Raw genomic sequence first — 24,317 nt, 5'->3', positions numbered from 1 at the left:
ACCAACATAGACTGCGCGTCTGGTCAGGATCCATGCTGTTCGCTTTTAAAACCTGTTGGGATTGGAGAAACCGTTAGCGAACAGCATGGATCCTGACCAGACTGCGCTGATGCGCAGGCTGGTCTGGATTCATGCTGGTCGCAAAGCCACTATCTTGGTTTTCCCATGGCACGGCTCAAATGTCTTATACATGATACACGATCCTCATTTACACATGTCTTGTCGTAAATAAATTTTAAAGATATATTAGACCGAGATTTATATCTAAGAATATAAACACTTACTTCCTATTAGTACTGTTTGAAAGGTAAAATAGTACATACCAAATACATATAACTAAGTATAGTATAAATGTATACTACTACTTAAAACTGGACGTTTTAGCTCTCCTAAGCCAAAGGCTCATGGTGAGCTTTTGTGACCGCTCAATGTCTGTCGTCCGTCGTGTGTCGTCCGTCGTGTGTTGTCCGTCCGTCAACATTTTCTAAAAAAAGTCTTTTCCTTGAAAACCACTGGGCAGATTTACAACAAACATCACAGAATGATCCTTGGGTGGCCCCCTTTCAAAATTGTTCAAAGAACTGAATTCCACACTCTGGTTGCCATGGCAACCGAACGGAAATACTTTTAAAATCTTCCTGCCCAAAACAGCAAGGCATAGAGCCTTGATATTTGGCATGGGACATTATCTAATAACCCTCTATGAAAGTTATTCAAATTATGCCCCTGAAGTGAAAAGAGGCCCCGCCCCGGGGGTCCCAAGTTTTACATAGACTTATATAGGAAAAAAACTTTAAAAATCTTCTTGTCTGAAACCACAAGACCTAGACCTTTGACATTTGATATGTGGCATTGCATTGTAGTCCTGTACCAAGTTTGTTCAAATTATTACCCTAAGCTGAAAAGAGGCCCCATCCCGGGGGTCCCAAGTTTTACATAGACTTATATAGGAAAGAAACTTTAAAAATCTTCTTGCCTAAAACTGCAAGGCCTAGGCTTTTGATATTTGGTATGTAGCATTGCCTTGTGGACCTCTACCAACAGTGTTCAAATTATTTCCCCTGTGTTGGTAAGAGCCCCCACCCAGGGGTCCCAAGTTTTACATAGACTTATATAGAAAAAAAACAACTTTAAAAATCTTCTTGCCTAAAACTGCAAGGCCTAGGCTTTTGATATTTTGTTTGTAGCATTCCCTTGTGGTCCTCTACAAAGAATGTTCAAATTATGCCCCTGAGGTGAAAAGATGTCCTGGGTGTCCCAAGTTAAATTACATTAAAAAAAATTAAAAATCGTCTTGACTGATTCAAGGCATAGGCCATTGATATTTGGTATCAAAGCATTGTGTAGTGGACCTCTGACAATATTGTTCAAATTATACCCCTGGGGTGAAAAGAGGCTCCGCCCTGGGGGTCACTTGTTATATGAGTTATGTAGGAAAAATACTTTAAAAATTATCAGATCATATTTCCTAGACTGTTTGATTATAATTACCTGATGACCTCAAGTAATAAGGGGTCACTTAACTGCGACCCTGACCTACTGACCTACTTTCATGTTTTTAAAGATACAGCCTTTAAATTTAGATGTCATGTACAGTTTTGCACACTGATCTTAAAACTGACTTTCAGTAACCATAAATATGACCTACTGGCCTACTTTCTTAATATTTTAGCATCCGTTTGACATTTGAAACATGATCACACAACTGGGAAAAGATCTCAATGCTTACTTACATTTGACTTTCTTACCTGATCTCTTACACTTGTCAGTGTAGCATACACTATTCAGGTGAGCGATCCAGATTCATCATGACCCTCTTGTTTAATAAGTGACTGTTATACATGACATATTATTGTGAATATAGGTATATAAACACAGTTAGTATAATTATATATTTAATCAAGTTTAATTCATTTTATGAAGATTTTTTTTTACATTTAAAGTTTATATCTAAACATGCCTGATACATGATCCATGTTTATACCTGTCTCCTCCTACATAAATGATACATAGGTAGTGGGTGTAAAGAGTCGAATGGTTAATATATAATTACCCGGATGTATGAAAATAAACTGACTGTCAAAAGTTTAGTTCTATTATTTGGTTTCGCATAGGCAGGTCTAGCTACCATACTCAGTGTACTACGGATCAAAATGTGTGAACACAAAGTCTTTTTTGCTGGGTTTAATGCCATACGAACACAATGTAGGTCATATGGCAACTTTTCCAGCTTTCGATGGATATATATGACCCCTGGTGTACCTCTGGGTATTGTTTCAGAAAACAGCAGCCACCTAATATGGGTAAAACCATCGACCTTCCGTTAGCCAACTAAATGGCTTCATAACATAAAACAATCTATATCCTAGCAGCGACGTTTCTAACCTACTTTAGTGAGAGGCAATTGATTCAACGTCAGCGATCGCAACACTCGGCCGCATAGGGCCTTTCTTCCTTTGGCTGGAAGTCATAAAATCCATTTATATTTGTATAAATTTTGTAGACTGAATAAGAACGAGTCCAAGAAATAGAAATAAGCCGTGCCATGAGAAAACCAACATAGTGGCTTTGCGACCAGCATGGATCCAGACCAGCCTGCGCATCCGCGCAGTCTGGTTAGGATCCATGCTGTTTGCTTTCAAAGTCTATAGCAATTAGAGAAACCGTTAGCGAACAGCATGGAACCTGACCAGACTGCGCGGATCTGGATCCATGCTGTTCGCAAAGCCACTATGTTGGTTTTCTCATGGTACGGCTCAAATACAGAAGTCGACCAGCATGAAATGGACTATCAATATTTAAACCAAAAATTTTGCCAAATTACATCCTTTTAACGGATCGGTATATTAACTGAAAACGAACATTTCTATTTTTAGACAAGGAAGTTATCATGAAAACTGTTATATACAGTACAGCCTCGACGTGTCGTAATATTAGATGGGTATTGACACGGAACGCCTCTGCGCAAACAAATTATGTAACTTTTGAATACATCGATAACCCAGGTAATAAATTTCTTCTTGCGACATCCTCCCACGTTTTCTGAAGGAATGGCGGATATGGATTGTCTGTGAAGACTACAAATAAGCTCACACCCGCCCACGCGCGCATGCGCGCATTAAACATTAAGCATGTGAGTTCAGAGTGTTGTTTGGAATAGATATTGTCTTAATTAAGTTTATTAGTTTATTTACGTATACAAGAAAAGGAACAAACTCTAAGTTTTGACTTTAAAAACAAAGCGCGACCAGACTTCTTGTAACGGATCTGCCTGTTTCAATTAAAGTTTGTGTACATGGCTCGAAAAAAAACTTAGTTTCGTTACTAGATTAGTCAGTTTTGATGAGCCACTTGGTGCGTAGTAAATTTGACGGTTTCGATCAAACTTCTTGTGCGAAAGAAACGATCAAACACAATCAAACTTCGCGTTTGAAATAAACGATGAAATTCCGTGTGTCAAATAAACAATCAAACTTCTTATGCAAAGTAAAGCCGTTTAGTTTGATCAAACTAGACTTGCCTATTAAAGCAGCATAATTCGTTCAAATTTCTTATATGGATTTCGTCAAAACTTAATGTTTTGTAAAGCGGACTTTTTGAAATAGTTTTCTCGTAGGTTGTGAATCAGCATTATTTTTGTGATTTCTTTTTTTTTAATTTTGCGAAGTCATTAAACTAATAAGTTTCTCCATTAATATATTTTGTCGACGATTTATTATTAATGCAATTTTTAGTTTAGATGTAGACCAAATTCAACATGATGTATAGGTTGATGGACCCTTTAACTCAATATAACTTAAACACATTGGTGGAATGTATGAACTATTGTGTTACTTTAGGTTGCGTTTACGAATTGTATCGCATGAATTCATGCGTACTTAGTTATTTATTTTTGTGAAGGCGAATAGAAATTGAATGGAAAAAAGATGTTATGAAATTTCATTTTATTCGAGACAAGGAAGTTATCAAAAAGAGAACAAAAGACATGACATATCATACATATGTTATTCGAAACTAATATTAGTTGGCTTTTATATACGAAATGAATGCCTCTGCACGTATTTAGATATCGTTATTTGAATACTTTAAACATTGTGTTAATTTGAATTCAGAATGAACGTTTGGGAATAATTTCTACCAGTTAGCTTATCTTTCCTTTTTTTACAGGAACAGAGAAAAATCTATAAGTTCTAATTTATAGACTTAATATGAGTGGAGAAAGTGTGACAGAAAATAAATTTCGACAAAGGAACCAGCGACAGGCTTTCTACATGTCACAACTAAAGACGATTCAAGAGAAGGAGGAATTGCCAAATAATGTCAAAACGGTGTCAACACAAATATCTGCCGAGTTTTCTTCTCCGGTAAGCTTACACTGCTCATGTCGGTTTTCCAACTGATTCGTTATATTTCTTTATTAAGTTTTCTTCTAATCATAAATAATTTGTTCGAAAGCTTTGCCAAAACCACTTCTTTTAATAGCGAAACAGTAGAATTTTAACTGAGGTTACTGTATTAGATGTATACACATGGATGACCCGTTGCCTTTGTATGATACTTATTTCACTATTTCGTTCCTTTATTTTAAAGAGTGGAAACCTTTACAGTCTACTTATATAGCATTTTGTTTGGAAATACTTGAGAAAAATTGCTCTATGATTCACTAGAATTCTAATCCCCCCATCTTTCTCTGCCCTGTTCTGGAAAAATGTATGACCATCCGTGAACTCACATTTGATGTAACTTTAAAATGGAACTCTGAGACTGGGGATCAAATTTGATTTTATGTAAGTAAAACAGCTTAATATTTCAATCAAACATTTTTCGCGTTGTGAAGAAATGATGGGTCTAAGTGCATTAGATTTGTGGGTTGATTACTCCTCAAAAAGGTTTAGGCCAATTTATTCGTCTTGGAACTATGTTTAAGATCGGATAGTCAAACTACAACCACGAGACTGTTTTAAGTCGCGCGATGACCAATTTGAGAACAAACTGAATTTGTTTAAATAAGATTGAGAAGTGCTTTAAATTCATGATAAACTAGAAAACTGATCCAGGAATATTAGAATAACTGTTTACAGTAAATTAGCGAGCTAAAACAATGATTATAGGATAGAATAACAGTAAATTAGCGAGCTAAAACAATGATTATAGGAATCAGACAAGGTAAGCACATTTTTACAGAATTACAAACTGAATTCTTATGTACTCTATTGTCATTTATATGGACTCTTATTTATCATTAGTCAAAGCTGAAAGTTATCACAAGAAAGAGATAAGATAAAAATGTATCAAGAAGAAACGAGAGCTTACAGGGACTGACCTCCATATCGAAAACAATGGAAAAAGAAAACAAGAGGGTCATGATGACCCTGGATCGCTCACCAGAGTAATATGAGCTACATGTTTCAAATGTCAAACTGATGATTTTTAGAAATTTTTTAGAAAATTTTCCTATGTACAATCAAGTAACCCCTGGGGCGGGGCCAATTTTACCCCGAGGGTCATGATTTGAACAAAGTTTGTAGAAGTCTGCTAGACAATGTTACATATCAAATATCTAAGATATAGGCCTTCAGTTTTATTTTTAGCAAATTTATGAAGATTTCCCTATGTACAATCAATTAACCCCTGGGGCTGGGTCAATTTGACCCTGGGGGGGGGTCAAAATTTGAACAACTTTTGTAGAGGTCCACTAGGCAATGCTTCATGTCAAATATCTAAGCTCTAGGCCTTCTGGTTTATTTTTAGAATTGTTTTGAAGATTTTCCTGTGTACAATCAAGAAACCCCATGAGGCGGGGTCAATTTGACCCTGGGGGTCATGATTTGAACAAATTTTGTAGAATTCTACTAGGAAATGCTACATGTCAAATATCTAAGATCTAGGCCTTCTGGTTTATTTTTAGAAAATGTTTGAAGATTTTCCTATGTAAAATCAAGTGACCCCTGGGGCGGGGTCAATTTTGACCCCGGGGTTCATGATTTGAACAAATTTTGTAGAGGTCTACTAGGCGATGCTAAATGTGAAATATCTAAGCTTTAGGCCTTCTGGTTTATTTTTAGAATTTTTTTGAAGATTTTCCTATGTAAAATCAAGTGACCCCTGGGGCGGGCTCAATTTTGACTCTGGGGGTCATGGTTTGAACAAATTTTGTAGAGGACCACTAGGCAATGTTACATTTCAAATATCTAAGCTCTAGGCCTTCTGGTTTATTTTTAGAAAATTTTGAAGATTTTTCTATGTACAATCAAGAAACCCCAAGGGGCGGAGTCAATTTTGACCTCGGAGGTCATGATTTGAACACAATTTGTACAAGTCTACTAGGCAATGCTACATGTCAAATATCTAAGATCTAGGCTTTCTGGTTTATTTTTAGAAATTTGTTGAAGATTTTCCTATGTTAAATCAAGTGACCCCTGAGGCGGGGTCAATTTTGACCCCGGGGGTCATGATTTGAACAAATTTTGTAGAGGTCCACTAGGCAATGCTACATGTCAAAAATCTAAGCTCTAGGCCTTCCGGTTTATTTTTGAAGATTTTCCTATGTAAAATCAAGTGACCCCTGGGGCGGGTTCAATTTTGACCCCGGGGTCATGATTTGAACAACTTTAGTAGAGGTCTTTAAGGCAATGCTACATGTCAAATATCTAAGCTCTAGGGTTTCTGGTTTTTGAGAAGAAGATTTTTTAAGATTTTCCTATGTAAAATAAAGTGACCCCTGGGGCGGGGTCAATTTTGACCCCGGGGTCATGATTTGAACAAATTTTGTAGAGGACTACTAGGCAATGCTACATGTCAAATATCTAATATATAGGCTTTCTGGTTTATTTTTAGAAAATTTTGAAGTTTTTTCTGTGTACAATCAAGAAATCCCATGGGGCGGGGTCAATATTGATTTGAACAAATTTTGTACAAATCTACTAAGCAATGCTACATGTCAAATATCTAAGATCTAGGCCTTCTGGTTTATTTTTAGAACATTTTTGAAGATTTTCCTATGTTAAATAAAGTGACCCCTGGGGCGGGGTCAATTTTGACCCCGGGGGTCATGATTTGAGCAAATTGGCGACGCTACATGTCAAATATCTAAGCTCTAGGCCTTCTGGTTTATTTTTAGAAAATTTTTGAATATTTTCCTATGTAGAATCAAGTGACCCCTGGGGCGGTGTCAATTTTGACCCCGGGGTCATGATTTCAACAATTTTAGTAGAGGTCCATTAGGCAATGCTACATGTCAAATATCTAAGCTCTAGGGCTTCTGGTTTTTGAGAAGAATATTTTTTAAGATTTTCCTATGTAAAATCAAGTGCCCCTGGGGTCATGATTTGAACAATTTTAGTAGAGGACCACTAGGCAATGCTACATGTCAAATATCTAAGCTCTAGGCCTTCTGGTTTATTTTTAGAAAATTTTGAAGGTTTTTCTATGTACAATTAAGAAACCCCATGGGGCGGGGTCAATTTTGACCTCGGGGTCATGATATGAACAAATTTTGTACAAGTCTACTAGGCAATGCTACATGTCAAATATCTAAGATCTAGGCCTTCTGGTTTATTTTTAGAATTTTCTTGAAGATGTTCCTATGTTAAATCAATTGACCCCTGGGGCGGGGTCAGTTTTGACCCAGGGGCTCATGATTAAACAAATTTTGTAGAGGTCCACTAGGCAATGCTACATGTCAAATATCTAAGCTCTAGGCCTTTTGGTTTATTTTTAGAAAATTTTTGTAAATTTTCCTATATAAAATCAAGTGACCCCTGGGGCGCGCTCAATTTTGACCTCGGGGGTCATGATTTGAACAAATTTTGTAGAGCACCACTAGGCAATGCTACATGTCAAATATCTAAGCTATAGGCCTTCTGGTTTATTTTTAGAAAATTTTGAAGATTTTTCTATGTACAATCAAGAAACCCCATGGGGCGGGGTCAATTTTGACCTCGGGGGTCATGATTTGAACAAATTTTGTACAAGTCTACTAGGCAATGTATAATGTAATTTCAAAAGGGGGCAGCTGGGCTATTGTTTTAAAAGACTAAATTATTCAATGTCTTGGAGAGTATATATTCATACCTTTTAAAATTGTTGAAATATAAAACTGACAAGTTATCGTAGCTCTGGGCAGGTTAAGACATAATACCTGGAAAACTACATCTTAATTTGGTAATCAACAGTCTGGCCGGTGCATATAAAAGGTCTGTGTACTAGACATTCAGAGAGACGAGGCGGCAGAGCCACCAACCGTGGTTCTGCCAACGTAAGTCAAAAATACTATTATGCCTCGTTAGGTTAATTTCCAAATATGTTATGTAGATTTCATGAAAGACAACTTCAGGATATAAATAATTAGTTCTTAACATTTTATAGTAGCTAAATGTTATTTGAAAGATGGACATTGAGACAATAAAACTACTTGTACTAAAAAACTGTCTTTAACTACCTGAAATTAAATAAACATCAGAAACGAACTATTGTGTCTTCAAACTTATATATGTGTGTGAAAGTTCTACCACAGGTTTTACTAAGTCTGGTAACACTGGTGCCATCTGGCTTTTAGAGGCCATTACGTTACAAATGCTACATGTCAAATATCTAAGATCTAGGCCTTCTGGTTTATTTTTAGAAATTTTTTGAAGATTTTCCTATGTTAAATCAAGTGACCCCTGGGGCGGGGTCAATTTTGACCCAGGGGGTCATGATTTGAACAAATTTTGTAGAGGTCCACTAGGAAATGCTACATGTCAAATATCTAAGCTCTAGGCCTTCTGGTTTTTTTTTAGAAATTTTTTGAAGATTTTCCTATGTAAAATCAAGTGACCCCTGGGGCGGGGTCAATTTTGACCCCGGGGTCATGATTTGAACAACTTTAGTAGAGGTCCATTAGGCAATGCTACATGTCAAATATCTAAGCTCTAGGCTTCTGGTTTTTGAGAAGAAGATTTTAAAGATTTTCCTATGTAAAATCAAGTGACCCCTGGTGCGGGGTCAATTTTGACCCCGGGGTAATGATTTGAACAAATTTGGTAGAGGTCCACTAGGCAATGCTTCACACCAAATAACTAAGCTCTAGGTCTTCTGGTTTTTGAGAAGAAGATTTTTAAAGTTTTTCCTGTCGGTTGCCTTGGCAACCAGAGTTCTCCATGGAATTCAATTCTTTGAATAATTTTTGTAGAGCTTCATCCACGGAACATTCCTGTGAAGTTTGGATGAAATTGGCCTAGCGGTTTATGAGGAGATGCCATTTAAATTAAAACGTTTACGGACGGACGACGGACGGTGACCCATCCTAATAGCTCACCCTGAGCCTTTGGCTCTGGTGAGCTAAAAAGACATCTGAAATTTTTATTGCTACATACATTTCTAATACTCCTTTGAAATTTAGTTACTGACAGAATACAAATGTATATGTTATGGAAGCAGATGAGAATTAGCTGTTATAACTACATTTGCAATTTCTCAGTTTTAAATTGAAAAGCGTTTGTCACGGGATATCGAATGTTTTGAAAATTCTAAGCTTTGACTTAGTAATTTTTTATATTTTCGGTATCAAATCAACAGGCGGTTAAGCTTAGGTCAAACAGTGTGCAATAATAATAAAATTACATACAAAACTGGGTTTAACATTTTCAGTATCAAAATACCACGATATTGTTGAACAACATAGAGTTGCAGTTGCATGATATAATCTTTACCTTATTTACAAATGTTGATGGTATTATAGAAGTTAGTCTAGCCTTTGGTTTTGAATCTATAGCAAACATGGTCTCCAGCCCCGGTGCAAAAGAAGTAAAGAAACGGCTTTTTAACATAATATCCATTAATTCTGGTCGAATGTCATCCCAATGGAAATTAGCTCATGTATGTGCTGTTTTTAAGAAAAATGACCCACAGCTAGATTCCAGCTACAGACCTATATCGCTTTTGAGCACAATCAGCAAAGTACTAGAAAAATCATTCATAAGCATATAAGCAAATAACTCCATCCTGGATTGTTCCCCCAACAACTCAACTACCAACCAACTCGTTTCTATATACAATACTTTTTGCCGTGCATTAGGCAAAGCTAAAGAAGTCCGTATAGTCTTCTGTGATATTTCTAAAGCTTTTGACCACGTATGGCACAAAGGTCTTTTGTTTAAGCTACAATCTGCCGGTATATCTGGGTGCCTGTTAAATTGGTTCCGTGACTATTTATCCGAGTGAAAGCAGAAAGTGTTTTTCGTGGAGATTCTTCTCATACTGTTTCTATCTTTGGTCCTTTTCGCCGTCTTTTTATATGACACTGTCCTCAATATCAGTTCAACTATCAGACTCATTTCTGGTGATACAGCTTGTACATTGTTATTGACAACCCGATCATTGCAGCCGAAACTCTAAATTCAGACCTGATGAAAACAGATGAGCAACTTGAAATTATATTTTCAAACGACGGAAACTGGCACGAACATATAGACAGTATCAAAGAAAAGGCATGGAAACGTATCAACATAATGAGAAACTTGTGATTTAGTCTTGACCTCAAGTCTCTTAAAACTATCTATCTGTCTGTTATACGGCCTCTCCAGAAGTATTCTGATGTCGTGTGAGATAACATTTGTGATTCAGCTCGATGAATTTGAACTTGAGAAAATCCAACTCGAAGTAGACAGAATCATCACAGGAGCCACCAAACTCGTTGACAATCTTTATAAAGAGACTGGTTTCGAACCCCTCAAAGTTTGAAGACAAAAACACAATCTCACTCTTTTCTACAAGATGAAAAATTATTTAACTCCACAACATCTTTTTTCATTGGTACCTGAAACTATTGCACAAACATCTGTATACAATCTTAGAAATGCACCTGCTTTGTCACACTCATCTCGTTGCTAACTCCTTTCTGCCATCAGATGTCAGTTATTGGAACAAACTATCATTAGACTACAGAAAATCTCCCACTTCAAGCGTTTTCAGTTGGATTCGGTGTTGTTATATTTTCTGGTCCTTTGGGATTATGGAGTCAACATGACTGTGTAATAGAGTTCCGCTTAAGCCGGTGCTAAGGGGCGTGAGAGGTGTTCCACATTTCATTACCTTCATGAACAGACTCAATAAAATCGAGTCTGCTATTATTCTTTTTGGTTGCATTCTTTGCTTCCTATGGACCTTTAACAGATTTTATTCGATAGACGGCTTTTTTCTGATGTACTGAAAGTCCCATGTCACTATTATGCAGGTGAACATAAATGTCCGATTCTTCGTGGCTGATTTAGGACCCACTATAGCTCTCTCAATGAACATCATTTTTCAAAACAAATATTATAAACAGTCTATTGTGTGTGTGCGTGCGTGCGCGTGCGTGCGTGCGTGCGTGCGTGCGTGTGTGTGTGTGTTGAGGTAGAAAATACATATCATTTCTTTTTCAGCTGTCCCAATTATCAAAAAATATATACAGAAAACAAAGTAATCTGATACGCAGTTTTTAATTTTTAGAACAATTATAGCTGTAATAATAGCTTTGTATCCAAGGTTCTATCATTTTAGCCCTACTACATAGCTTTAACCAAAGAGCTATAAAAATAAATGTATTTTATAGTTCTTTGCATTAACGAATGTCCTAAAACTCCATGTATCTAAAGGGACATTCCTGACCACATTTCGTATATTTCGCTTCCTTCTTCCCGATCCTTAGATTCTTAGATATTATGATATAACAAAGTTTTTACATTTAAGATTTTAATTCATATAAACTGTTCAAAGTCTTTTTTTTCAACCTATTTCAAAATTACAGTTTGACAAACCTATGTCAGATACCGTATAGATAAACGAAGAAACTGCAAGCAGAACATTTATTTTGTTACTGTTGAAATTACATTATGTACACAGAGTAAGGTTCTAAAAAGCTTATAGATTCCAACTATTGATATTTGTAACATTGTTTTGTTTGTTTGTTTTGGGTTTAACGCCGTTTTTTCAACAGTATATCAACATTGCAAATTATGTCAATATATACTGTTTAAACCAAGGCATTTTATGGAATGTTGAAAGTAAAAATTATAATACTATAGAACTACTCACATCTGTTATAAAGTTTTAATTTTAGTGAAGATCTACTAGTATATATATAAGAAAAATGTATGTACTCGAATATGTTAAAAAAAGTCCGTACATAAATATCCAATTCATTGTCAATGGGTGAATTTTGGGATATTTTAGTGTGGGACTAGACTAGCCACTAGACTGGTACTACTTATAATAAAAAGAATGTTTTAATGTAATTTCATAGGAGTGAAAAGCCAGACTATTCTGGAGGTTTTCTCAGAGAAACGATTGTAAGATCTTACTCTGTGTCAAGTTTGCATTGTAATATCCATCTAGAGTCTAACTTTAATGCGCTTTTTGCATACTTGCTATAATACTTCTGTCCTGAGATGTTTATATTTTAAGACTTTACGAAATATGTGATAGTAAAACTGCCACTTCAGTTATTGTGATACAAATATTTTTATTTTTCTATTGATCTTCACGTACCTTATAAGAGTACAGACTAAATATATTTAGAAAAGTTCAATGAAATTTTCTTTTTGACAGCAACTGTTTCTACAAATAAAACTGACACATCTGCACTTCATGCGGGTTGCCATTGCTTCCTGTGAGGCTGTGAATGTACTATTTTCGCAAACTCCAACGCAGTACAGTACGTGTTACTTCTCAATAATTAAATAAAACGAGCAAAAAAGCAAACACTAAAAACTTCTTTTTCTGGTGTTGAGACGCGCACCTGCGTAAATGTAAACCAAGAAATTATTTGACAGTATTTTGAGTACAGTCAGAGAATTGCAAAATATAAATACATTGAATACTAACTCTCAATATGTTCTAAAGGGTTGTGACATAAATGCCAATATTTCTGTAGATTATGGCAAGCATTCGATTAAGAGTGTCGCCATTTTAGGATCACGTGGTTTTACCATCGTAATTTGCTTGGTGGCAAGGATGGTTGTTGGACAATATTCCTGTGCGGGGGTTGCAATTTTCATTTTCTATTCGGTTCCGTTTAGGCGTATATGTGAAATGGTCCATTGCATCCTAATTTATTTTCGGTTCGGATTCGATTCAGGTTCGGTGTATACATAAAATGGCCTTAAACAGTCAAAACTGATGAACGTAATGAAGTGTCATATTTGATGGTTTAGTTTTAATGTTTAACTATATTTAAACTGCTCTTTTAAAATGTGAATATTTGTGATATGTTTTAGACACAAAGATTCGAAGATAAGATGGATGCATTAAAAGATGCTATAGTTGAGAACATTCAAAAGCATATTGCTGAACCAATACAAGTGGCAGTAACTAAATTTCTGCAGGAAGCACTGACAAAAAGAGATGTAACTCACAAGACATTTCAAAGCGTGTATACTCAAACAACGCACGGGGCTACTGAAAGAGGGGTGTTAGGAGAAGTTGAGGAAAGCGTCATTGACACCACAGAACCGAGAGCTTTATTTCTAGAGAGGACACATGCCAACATAGAGTCAAGCCGACGCACTGCCATGATTAAACATCATGAAGAAGACAATCCATATGACAATTTTACACCCAAAGCTCCATTGACATCAGAATTTGGCAGTTATTCATTGCAGATAAGAGAGAAGCTAGTAGCGGTTAAACCAAGACCTAAATCAGCAATCGAAGTTAAAACAGGTAAATATTTTGAAAGTCAACATAGGAAATGAATAATATATAATTGTTTGAGGAATTATATATTGAACTAACTTTTTGTGAGGTACATGAAACGAAAGCAGATGTTTCGGACCGGAAGAATCCTTCTTGTTTGCTTGTTTGTTGCGTTTCAGATTATGTTTTTGAAGAACGGATTGGTAATGGTGTTAAAATATATACCCTCTGTAACTGGATGGCTTCTAACAACAACTGAAAACATTGACGTCTGTTGAAGATTTGCCCAGAAATACATCGCATTCGTTCATTTCTGTTGAGGTTTAACTAAATAGCCTTGGTGGGCAAGAAATTTGAATGATTAGGCCGTGGTTGGCCATTTCGTTAAGGATTTATATCTAAACCAACAAAAAAATTATTGCAGATATTAGTCTAGTCTTTCCAATTGAGGAAAATAGTATTCCTTAGGAAATTACTATTAAGTATTTAATTGCTATCATATATTTTCAGAATCATGCGATGAAAGAGAGTGCCTAGCAAACGCCTTACAGTTTCACGTCGAGGACCTTGTCGACGGAATTATTTTTCACGAAAGCGAACTCCCGGACTGTCTTTTAGCAGAGGGATGTTTGACGGAAGACGAATGTGCATCAGTAAGAAAACTTCGTGATAGAAAAGACCAGATTAGAGTCCTTCTAAGTTTAATCAAAGGGCGGGATTTGCGCGTCTTGAAAGACTTCATGAAGCACATTGAACAACACAATGAAGAAGTCGCTAGAAAAATTATAGAAAAGTTTGAAGATAACAAGCGTGCAGGTATAAGAAGAAAATTATGCTTCCTGTGTCAGCTAAAAAAGCAGTTCAATGTTAAACATTTGGTTGACAGTCTATGGGCCGTAGAGGCCATTGATGACGGCTTATACAACGAGGTCATTTATTCCGAAGCACCTTTAGGTGCACAGGAAACATTATGGGAGAAAGTTATAAACTCCATTAACTGTCTTGATAATCAAAAGGCTGAATTAGCACACGGAAAGCTTCTGAAAGCGCTTACAGGCAAGAATCTTTTCACACACCTGGCGGATGGCATTCAAAAAATGCTGATCAGGAATCATGCAAAACTTACGTGTTCCTGTGAACCGAAGCTGATTCTACCAAGCAGAACTTCATACGGTGCAAGTTCGACTTCGGAAGAGTCTTTTTTCCCTGATTCGAGTTCTGATGGAACATCAAACGATATAGGAAGTTCCAGTGGTATACATAGCAGAAATATTCCCTTTATGAGATATGACGTTCCTCTTGGCAGATTTACTGAAGCAACAGAGGATCCGGTAAGGCAACATTTAAAATTGGTCGTTTTGTATCTTCATGTTGAGTAAAATAGTTATTCTAGTCATTCCTTGGACAGATTCCTTGTAGTCATATCAGTTTGTAGCGGGATAAAATTGCTCATTAGACCACACCATTTTAATTGTTGCATGTTTGTAGTTTATTTGTGAGTATGCATTACACACTTCCTATGACTACTTAAGCACGGTACTCTGTGGGTCTGTATTGTAATAAATGTATACGTACAAACGAAATACATGCGCGAATTATCAAAAACTAAACTCATACCAATTAAATAATAGATCCTCCAACTTAGATACTTTGTTCTGTTTGGATTTTGCGATGTTTTTCAACAGTATTTCAGTTATGTAACGACGGGCAGTTCACCTAACCAGTATTCCTAGATTCTTACCAGTACAGTACTGTTCTCCGCAAGTAATAGTTTACTTCTCAATATGAATCAGAAGTAGAGGACGAAATGATTTTGACAATTTGTCTTTTATCAAATAGTAAAGTAGAGTATACGCCATAACGGAGGTCCCGTTATCCGCAGATCTGTGCTCTCCCTAATGAGCTAAGCGGGTGCGCTCTACTTCAATAGGGAATGTTAATATACCAAAAGTAAGTTACCAATGATATTTTCAGCTTACACCCTCACGTATTGCCCTGGGTGCCGATAGTTCTTTTGAAGATAGCATTCCCCAAGAGAGAATCCAACCAGACCTTAACTCTCAAACATTTTCAAAGACACCCGTGTCGGATGGTGTACCTGATTATGTTAATAAAACAACCATAGATGCTGCAAAGCCGTATCCACGAATGAAGCCAGCAGTTCCAAAGAAGCCTGTGAGAGCTCAAACACCAGAATGTTCAAAATAGCTTCTTATTGTAATAAAAAGAGAGAAAAAAATAATTCATAACTTTGGAAGCTTACTTGGAATTGTATGATATATAATGGAAAGTATTTGAAGAAGGAAGACTATCTAAAATGCACAAAAAAAATGTAAATAAAAGTGAGTACATCAAAAAGCAGACAAATGTGATAACATACTCTGAATAAATATTATATCAGATTTACATAGTATTACAACATTTTAGACCACTGTAATCTTTGTATTAACTATGATAACACTAGAGTCATTGTATGACTGGTCTTCAGCCAAAGGAAGCGACAGATGTAAAAACTGGCTATTTCTTGTAAAGGATAAGCTACCTTCACATGGTTTACAGGCATTTATACAATTTCCTTTCCGTTGTAAAAAATGATTAAATGATATATCAACTGTTCTCATAGACACCCATATACTCCAGTGGAGAGCTGAGCATCAGTGGTGTGGACCCTAACTAAGATCTTAAAAACTCTTTAAAACTAGATACGAAGTTGAACCATATTGCAAAATACAGCTACCATATTCTCAAAGATCGGCTTTGGCAAAGTTCAGGTGTGGTGTTGCACCGCTGCGGTTTTGAAAATGGGCGATTGGAGGGATTACCTGAAAACGAGAGAACATGTACTTTCTGCAAAACCATTGTTGAAAATGAGATGCATGTTCTGTTTAACTGTCAAACTTTTTCTGCTGATAGAAATTTACTTTTGAAAAAGCCCATTCTTTAGGCAATAATTTTAGAATATTATGTGATACTTAGAAGTTTCAGTTTCTGTTTACCCACCCTGATATGATAAGAATTTTAGCAAAAACGTGGTATAATATACTGAAAATCCGAAAAAAACACTTTGTACTGTATAAACATTGATGCAGCATAGTCTTTTGTTTCTTTTTCTAGCTTGGTATTATTCTGTAACAGAAACATAGACTTTGCACTATTTTAGCTAAGTATTATCTGTTTAAGGACCTTTTTGTAATATGCTGTATAACTTTACTATATTTTACTGTTCTGTGCTTATGTTTAATATTTTAGGTACACAGTGATATGATACGTAGGTTTAACCTTTGTTTTAGTGGTATTTGTATATATGGGTACTGTAATATTTATAGGTTATTAGCTTTGTATCGGGAAATATGCACTTGTTCTTCAGCGGAAATATTGCGCGATTTTAGGAGCGCAGTATTCTTCCGCTGAAGAACGAGTGCATATTTCCCGATGCAAAGATAATAACCTTTTTATTACATACGCATCTGCGCGTATAAATATTATGTAAATATCATAAATATGTTCAATAGCCTGAATGGGATTGACAATACTATACTGAACTAAATAGAAAATAGTGCAACAACACACACTGAATTACGTCACGCACCCGATATGAAATTCAGGCGTCAGTGTATAGAAAATATTGACGTTTCCGGTACCAGTGTAACTTAACGGGGAATAGAAACGAGTATGTAATAAGGCAGTTTATTTTGTTTCTTTTAAAGTATGTATAGTCTCTTATAATTCTATTTTAAGAATGGCTGTGTACAATATGTGTTTTTTTTTTTTTATGATGAAAATTTATATGTAATTGTGCATAGAGCAAACTCAAATAAATAAATAAGCATACAAAGATGAGAAATAAAATTTTAACAATATTTACATGAAAAATCACGGTCTATTACAAAATGTAGGAAAATTTAAAAAATAATTTCTAGTAGACTTATATCAATGATGACAAACATTAACTGAAACTCTAATTTTATCTTAGCATAAATACTTTTTTGCTGGCTTAGCATAAATACTTTTTTGCTGGCTTTAAAGTAACGCTGACACAGTGCGGGTCATATGGCGACTTTTAACGCTTTTTACTGTGTAGGAAGACCCCTTGTTCACTTGGGTGGATCCACGGACCTTCAGTAAGCCGACTGGAAGGCTTGCTCACGTATTCTCATCAGTAAGGGGACACTCGACCATGAATACTACAGATGTTTTCTTATTCTAGTTACCTCCCCTGAATATTGGTTATGATTTAGACTTCTTTACTTATGTTACAGATGAATAATTGCATTAAATAGCTATGCGTATGTATCCGTGATGAAACATGCTTTTGAAATATACATATTTTGTTAATCAGTTTACATACGAACACGTTTCCGCTTGAGAAAATTTCTTTTAGGGGATTTACCATGTTTTGTTCGACAAGGAAGAAATATAAATCTTACCGCGCAGTAACTATAAATACATATCCTTTTACATTCCACATTGTGTTTCATTCAAGTAAAGAAAGTAAATTCTTTCTATGATATTGTATTAGAATATGACTGATTGGAGTGTTAAATTTCAAACAGAAGAAAAACAAAGCGAACGTTACTTCGCGCTTAAGTATAGACTACGAATTTTCGATTAATTAGAAATTAGTATTAGCGGATTACAAACAAACTGGCGGAAATTTCGTATTGGTCTAGCATAAAATTCTAATCAAGTGTTATAAAATTCTTTTAAAGTAAGTCAAGCGCACGGCTTTATAAGTAAAATGAATCCAAACCCCGAAATGAAAAAGAATGTCGGCCTAAAGGCTGAAGGACAAGCACAAATTAAGCATATCTCGGAACCGTTTGACTTTAAACATGACCTGCATATCGGCCACGAAGATAACGAGGAAAGACGAGTAGGTATTGATGATCGGCCAGTGTCGCCACCAGCGCCGTGCCCTGGTAATAAAGACAAATTAGGAATTCCATTGGTAAGTTTTCCTCAGTCTTTTAATTTTTCAGTTAAGTTATGATAGTTCACTTTGTTTCAATTAATTTATCAACTTCTACACTGATAAAGCTCAAATTATTACATTTAAAGTTTTGAAGTACACATAATTTTGTAGTGTGTTAAAATAAAAGATTTTATGTTTTACACAAATATCTTTTTTTATATTGTTGAATGTTACGGAAGTTTTACGTGAACTTAAACTTAAGTAATACATTACGCTGATGATTCAACTTTAAACAATACTGCACGGCACGAGAAATGAACATATCTATGAGAAACCGTTCGGTTTTACAATTTTTGTATGAATACTAAGCTACCAAAACCGTATTGACTATATTCCGTGATAAGATTTAGTTTTATTTTTTTGCAATGGCTTATGTTTTTGTCTCTTATATCTCAGTTTGTGAACGGATGTACATTTTTTGTATTTTTTTTTTCATTTTAATTTACACTTATGAGACCTAAACAAACTAATGAACTACAATTGGTTTATCAAAATGTACTAATACAATAACTGTGATTTATCAAGTTATTTGTAACTGAACATAGAAGAAATAATTATCGTATCTATAAAAGTACTGTTATAAAATTAAGCAATAAATAAAACAATAAAATCAATTCATCAATTTAGATAAATCAATTAAGTTTTTGTCTTTTGTGCACTTATGTTCTTTTTATGTAAAAAATATCTTTATGTATTGCTCAGTCTTAATATTTCCTTTTGAGTAGGAATCATTTTAATTATATGTTGTAATACACTCATAGGCTAAACTTTGATATAAGTTTTAATAACACACCATAATATTATGATATTTAAGTATAAATTTTCAGATGTCTGATGCAAATATTTCACAAGTTATCAAAGAGGACATTATACCGGTTCTACGATCTGAGATAGAAGATATTATTGAAGAAAAGATACGGAAGATACTCCACGAACACAATGATGAATCCGAAACCCGTCATTGTAAGACATGCAGATGCGCATGCGCAGGAACGGAACGGCCAAAGCACGAAGATACATTCAGCAATCCCGGATCTGATATATTTAGCCGGAACCCTGAACCATGTACTGCTATTTTCGTTGAAGATAGTGACATCATAAAAACCACAACTGGCTTCAGGATGATCGCAGCTACTGACATCCAAGTGATAGAAGGTGAAAGAAAATTCCTGAAGTCTTTTAGCAACCCTGTTTATCATCATAAAGGGCAAACCTTACTCATACAAACTCGGCATGGGGCGAAACTTGTAAAATGCGGCTCATGTGATATTCATCACGTTAATGACGAATCGTCCACAAGAGATGATATTTCCGTTTCCTCACGAGCAAATACATCAACTGTACTTGGAAAGTCAAACCAGCCGCCTGCATTAAAGTCAAATCAAACATATAACATCAAAGGTAAACTATTGCTTTTACATATGTATTAAAATTTGTCTAATCTTACTTCGATATACATTCTTATGTTGTTATGTCGAATGAAATAATTATATCGATTAAGAGTGATTTCTCTAGCAACTCAAGAATGATAAAAAAAGATGAATTCAGTTAATGACAAGAATCAATGAGCTATGTATTTTTCTAAACTATCCAGAAGTCCAAACCTGCCATTATTTATATAAATCATTTATATCTTTCTTGGAAGAACACCCATAGAAATTAAACCCTTTGCAAATTATTCAACAGGATTTGCGAACTGTTTTTATCAGGTAGACGTCTGTCAAAATCGGATGAGAGGGAATGTTTAGCAAATGCGCTGCAGTGGCATATTAAAGAGCTTGTAGATGGCATTGTGTTTAAGGACAGCGAATTACCGGACGATCTTTTGGCAGACGGTTGCATTACAGAAGACGAATGTGCGGACCTAAGAACTAAACTAGATCGTAAAGACCAAGTGCGTGTCCTTCTGTCTCTAGTAAAAGGTAGAGATTTTGACGTTCTGAAGAAGTTTTTAAAGCATCTCAGATCTCACAATGAAACTGTCGCAACAAGTGTAGAAGAAAAGTTCGAACAAAATAAGAAAGATGGAAAGAGATGTTCTAAATGTGCCGTCTGCAGACTCATTTCCCAAGTTAATCTCAAGTATATTGTAGATGACCTTTGGAGAAATAGTCTCATAGACGACGGCTTATTTAACTTGATTGTACAAACGGAAAAACCAGCTGGGGCTCAGGATGAACTCTGGTATGGAGTGATATATTCTCTAAACAACTACTGTGTACAGTGCCCATCTGATGTTCGCCATACTCTTGGAAACGCTTTGAGAAAGAAACATCACTACAACCATTTAGCCCAAGTTGTTGAATGGACGATGTACACAAATGGAGAACTCAAATGTCGTTGTGAACTACAAAATAAGATCGTGCCATTTGAAATATTTAGTTCAATGGTATCATCAATGTCCCCTCGGTCATCCGTATCTGAGTTCGAAACAGATTCCCAAAGCGATGTCAGCCATATGAATGAGCAAACTGAGAATACTAAAGAACCAGAACAGGACGTCACTAAGCTAAAGAAAAAAGTAAGTTTAGTTTAAATTACAAAACAAATAAAATCTAAACAGATGAATCGCAATTAATCAAAATAATAGCATACTCGGTTTGGAAAGGTAATAGAAAGTGCAACATTTGTGTACGTGTACAAATCTTATTTGTATAAAAGCTGTAATTAAATACATCATACAGGGTTTCATTAGAAAGTTAAATACGGATATATATCGTCGAAAAATCTAAGGATTCTGAAAAGGATAAACTGTTAAAGTACTAAATGATATTATTGTGCATTTATGCGGGTATATACCACATTGGGACGTGCCAAAACATGAATAATACCCGTATAGACGCACAAACATTGCACTGATTTCTCATATCTATATTTTTACAGTACCTTGCTACAAAAATAAATGGTTTGCTTTTTATGAGTATCAGAAAATCAAAATATATGTCAGGATATCGATCTTTTTCATATCTAAATAGAACAGACAAAAAAGATACGCCCACATTCAATTGTAACTCGCCTTCCGGTGAAAATAAAGTTCCTGGATTTTATTTAAATTATTATTAGATCCAGTAAAAAATCGCATAGTCGTACCGATTTAGTTTTGATCAAAATTAATTTTAGCTATAATTTTCAGTTCGTTTAGCTCACCTGTCACGTAGTGACAAGGTGAGCTCTTGTGATCGCCCTTTGTCCGTCGTCCGTCCGTCCATTCACAATTTCTTGTGAACACGATAGAGACCACATTTTACTATCAAACTTAATCAAACTTGCACACAACTTGTATTGGCATCGTATCTCGGTTCTTTTCGAAAACTGACCAGATGGTGTCATTGTTTCCAGAGTTATGGCCTCTTAATTTGCTATTTTGGCTCGTGAACACGATAGAGATCACATTTTGCTACAATTTTATTCAAACTTTCAAACAACTTGTATTTGGTAAGATATCTCGGTTCTTTTCGAAAACTGGTTAGATCCCATCATGAGTTCCAGAGTTATTGCCCCTTTAAGGGCCAAAATTTGCTATTTTGGCTTTTGCAGCCATATAGAGACTTCATTTATGGTTTGATTTGATACAAACTTGCAAAATATTTTTAACAACAATACATCTTGGATTTCATGATGAATCCGTCAGGTTCAATCATAGGTTCCAGACTTACGGTCCCTGACTGACCCTGGAAGAGCCAAAAACTGTTTATTTTTAACTTGTGAACATGATAGAAGTGACATTTTACATTCGATTTTAACCACACTTAAAAATGACTTAGGTCACAATAAGATCTCAGTTCCTTCCGAAAACCGGCTGGATTCCATCATGGGTTTTAGAGTTACTAACCCTGAAAGGGGCATAATTTTCTGTTTTGGTCCTTTCAGCCATATTGAGGTTTCATTTATGCTTCGATTTAATATAAACTTGCACAGAATGTTTATCTTGATGATCTCTATGCCAAGTCCGGAACTGGGTCATGTGGGGTCAAAAACTAGGCCACCAGGTCAAATCAAAGGAAAAATATGTTAACACCTTAGAGGCCATATTTATTACCCTATCTTCATGAAACTTGGTAAGAGTGTTTATATGGATGATTCCTAGGCCAAATTCAAAACTGGGTCATTTGGGGTCAAAACCTAGGTTACCACTCAAATCAAAGGAAAAGCTTGTTAACACTCTAGAGGGCACATTTATGACCCTATCTTCATGAATCTTGGTCAGAACGTTTATCTTAATGTTTCCAAAGCCAAGTGTAACAGGTGAGCGATATAGGGTCATCATGACCCTCTTGCTTAAAAATTTGGTGTCCAATTTTGAAAAGAATTTATCCAACGACGCCATTTTGTTCAAGTTCTTTTTTTGTAAATGACGTCAGACCATCCTTATCATTACGCCAATATATATACGAAAGTAAATGTGTTTTTTTTTCTTTCAATACAAAAAATATAGTGATTGTAAATATCATAAGAGAGCTTACAACATGTATTTTAATTTGCTTTTCACTCATAAGTCTCAAAAAATAAAACCTAGAGTAAAATCTGTCGTAAAATCAAGTGTATGCTCAAGCAAAATGGGCACCGGTCTAAAAAATTGTTCTAAGTTCTGACCTTTTTTTAAAGAAGGGCATTTTTCTTATCCAGGCATTTGCGGTCGCACAAAGCTTACAAGATGACATATTGTGCAAAGACAGTCATTCGACTGTGACGGTATCGGATCCGGAATTAGACAGACATAGTCCTCAATACACCGCCATTCCTAAGATAAGAAGTTCTCCTTTGACGACACTGAAGTCGGAAACAGAAACAAAGAGGTTGCAAACTGATACTATGCCCAAAGAAAGTCTTTCTGTGATGGTGGAAATTAATTCTGAAATTGATCCAGTAAGGCCGTCAGGTGATAATATGACTAAAGAAAACCGTTCAGCTATGACGACGACAAAACCTGACCTAGAAATAACTTCTCAAAAACCACATTTAGCAAACAAGCCTGTGCCCTTGAAAAGACAATCTGTTACGAGACAAAATGCATTTTTGAATGAAGAATGGAAAATTTCAGATATTCGGGAACATAAAGTATGATATATTTTGAGTAGGACTTGATGGTCGTACCCTCAAATTAAATACTTCATTCTATCATCTGTACAACGAGGTCATGATAGTCATCATAACAGTAAAGAAATTATACAAACCAGTTCGGCGTGGAATAAGTTACTAAGTATTTACTCTGTTTAAATTGCTTAAATCTTTGGTAAGCCTTAGGTTTGAATTGTCACAAGTTGCCTTTCACCGTTCCATAGCTGTACCCTTACTTAGCCGCCTGTCTTTGTTCTAAGCGAGATATATTATGTGTTTGTACGTATATGTGCGAAGTATTTTGGTGATTACATGCACCTTGTTGATAGTAGTTCAAATACTAGGAGTTTACAGGTTTATGGTATGCTATGATTATTCACAACTGGTTTCACTAAATATATGAGGTGTACCAGGATGTCAAGGTACAATAAACGCAACGGTAGCTTGTAAAGGTAAATCATGGTCTCCACTGAAAATGAAGACTTTTTATAACGACTATCAATTCACTGTCTGTCAAAGTTAAAGTAGATACAGTGGTCCAGTGGTAATAAATAAGAGTACCCGCTCCTCCGATTAAACTTACTAACATTGGGATAAGAGTCCCGTGTATGGATGTATACACCTCGTACGT

At 35.6% G+C, this 24,317-nt stretch overlaps 2 protein-coding genes across 2 annotated transcripts; both read left to right on the top strand.

Moving 5' to 3' along the window:
* Positions 1–3,854: 3,854 nt before the first annotated feature.
* On the top strand, positions 3,855–17,516 carry LOC123530339 (uncharacterized). Its single transcript, XM_053521771.1, has 4 exons — positions 3,855–4,364; positions 13,239–13,683; positions 14,167–14,987; positions 15,631–17,516. Exons 1-4 carry the CDS (start codon positions 4,209–4,211, stop codon positions 15,862–15,864), a joined length of 1,656 nt encoding a protein of 551 aa, XP_053377746.1. The 5' UTR covers positions 3,855–4,208; the 3' UTR covers positions 15,865–17,516.
* Positions 17,517–17,648: 132 nt separating this feature from the next.
* LOC123529179 (uncharacterized) lies at positions 17,649–23,804 on the top strand. The gene is made up of 4 exons (XM_045309402.2): positions 17,649–18,604; positions 19,456–20,029; positions 20,338–21,149; positions 23,255–23,804. Exons 1-4 carry the CDS (start codon positions 18,395–18,397, stop codon positions 23,690–23,692), a joined length of 2,034 nt encoding a protein of 677 aa, XP_045165337.2. The 5' UTR covers positions 17,649–18,394; the 3' UTR covers positions 23,693–23,804.
* The last annotated feature ends 513 nt before the right edge of the window (positions 23,805–24,317 follow it).

This window comes from Mercenaria mercenaria, chromosome 13 (genome assembly GCF_021730395.1).
Source record: "Mercenaria mercenaria strain notata chromosome 13, MADL_Memer_1, whole genome shotgun sequence".
In the NCBI taxonomy this organism is placed as follows: Eukaryota; Metazoa; Mollusca; class Bivalvia; order Venerida; family Veneridae; genus Mercenaria; species Mercenaria mercenaria.
The sequence above is the reverse complement of the archived record's forward strand: the minus strand, read 5'-3'. Positions and strand labels throughout refer to the sequence as shown.

Bases quoted from the DNA above. Each gene is read 5' to 3' on its own strand.
- LOC123529179 (XM_045309402.2), top strand. From the start codon at position 18,395: ATGAATCCAAACCCCGAAATGAAAAAGAATGTCGGCCTAAAGGCTGAA. The intron at 18,605-19,455 runs GTAAGTTTTCCT...ATAAATTTTCAG, and splicing joins ACAAATTAGGAATTCCATTG to ATGTCTGATGCAAATATTTC. The intron at 20,030-20,337 runs GTAAACTATTGC...TGTTTTTATCAG, and splicing joins TCAAACATATAACATCAAAG to GTAGACGTCTGTCAAAATCG.
- LOC123530339 (XM_053521771.1), top strand. From the start codon at position 4,209: ATGAGTGGAGAAAGTGTGACAGAAAATAAATTTCGACAAAGGAACCAG. The intron at 4,365-13,238 runs GTAAGCTTACAC...GATATGTTTTAG, and splicing joins CTGCCGAGTTTTCTTCTCCG to ACACAAAGATTCGAAGATAA. The intron at 14,988-15,630 runs GTAAGGCAACAT...TGATATTTTCAG, and splicing joins CTGAAGCAACAGAGGATCCG to CTTACACCCTCACGTATTGC.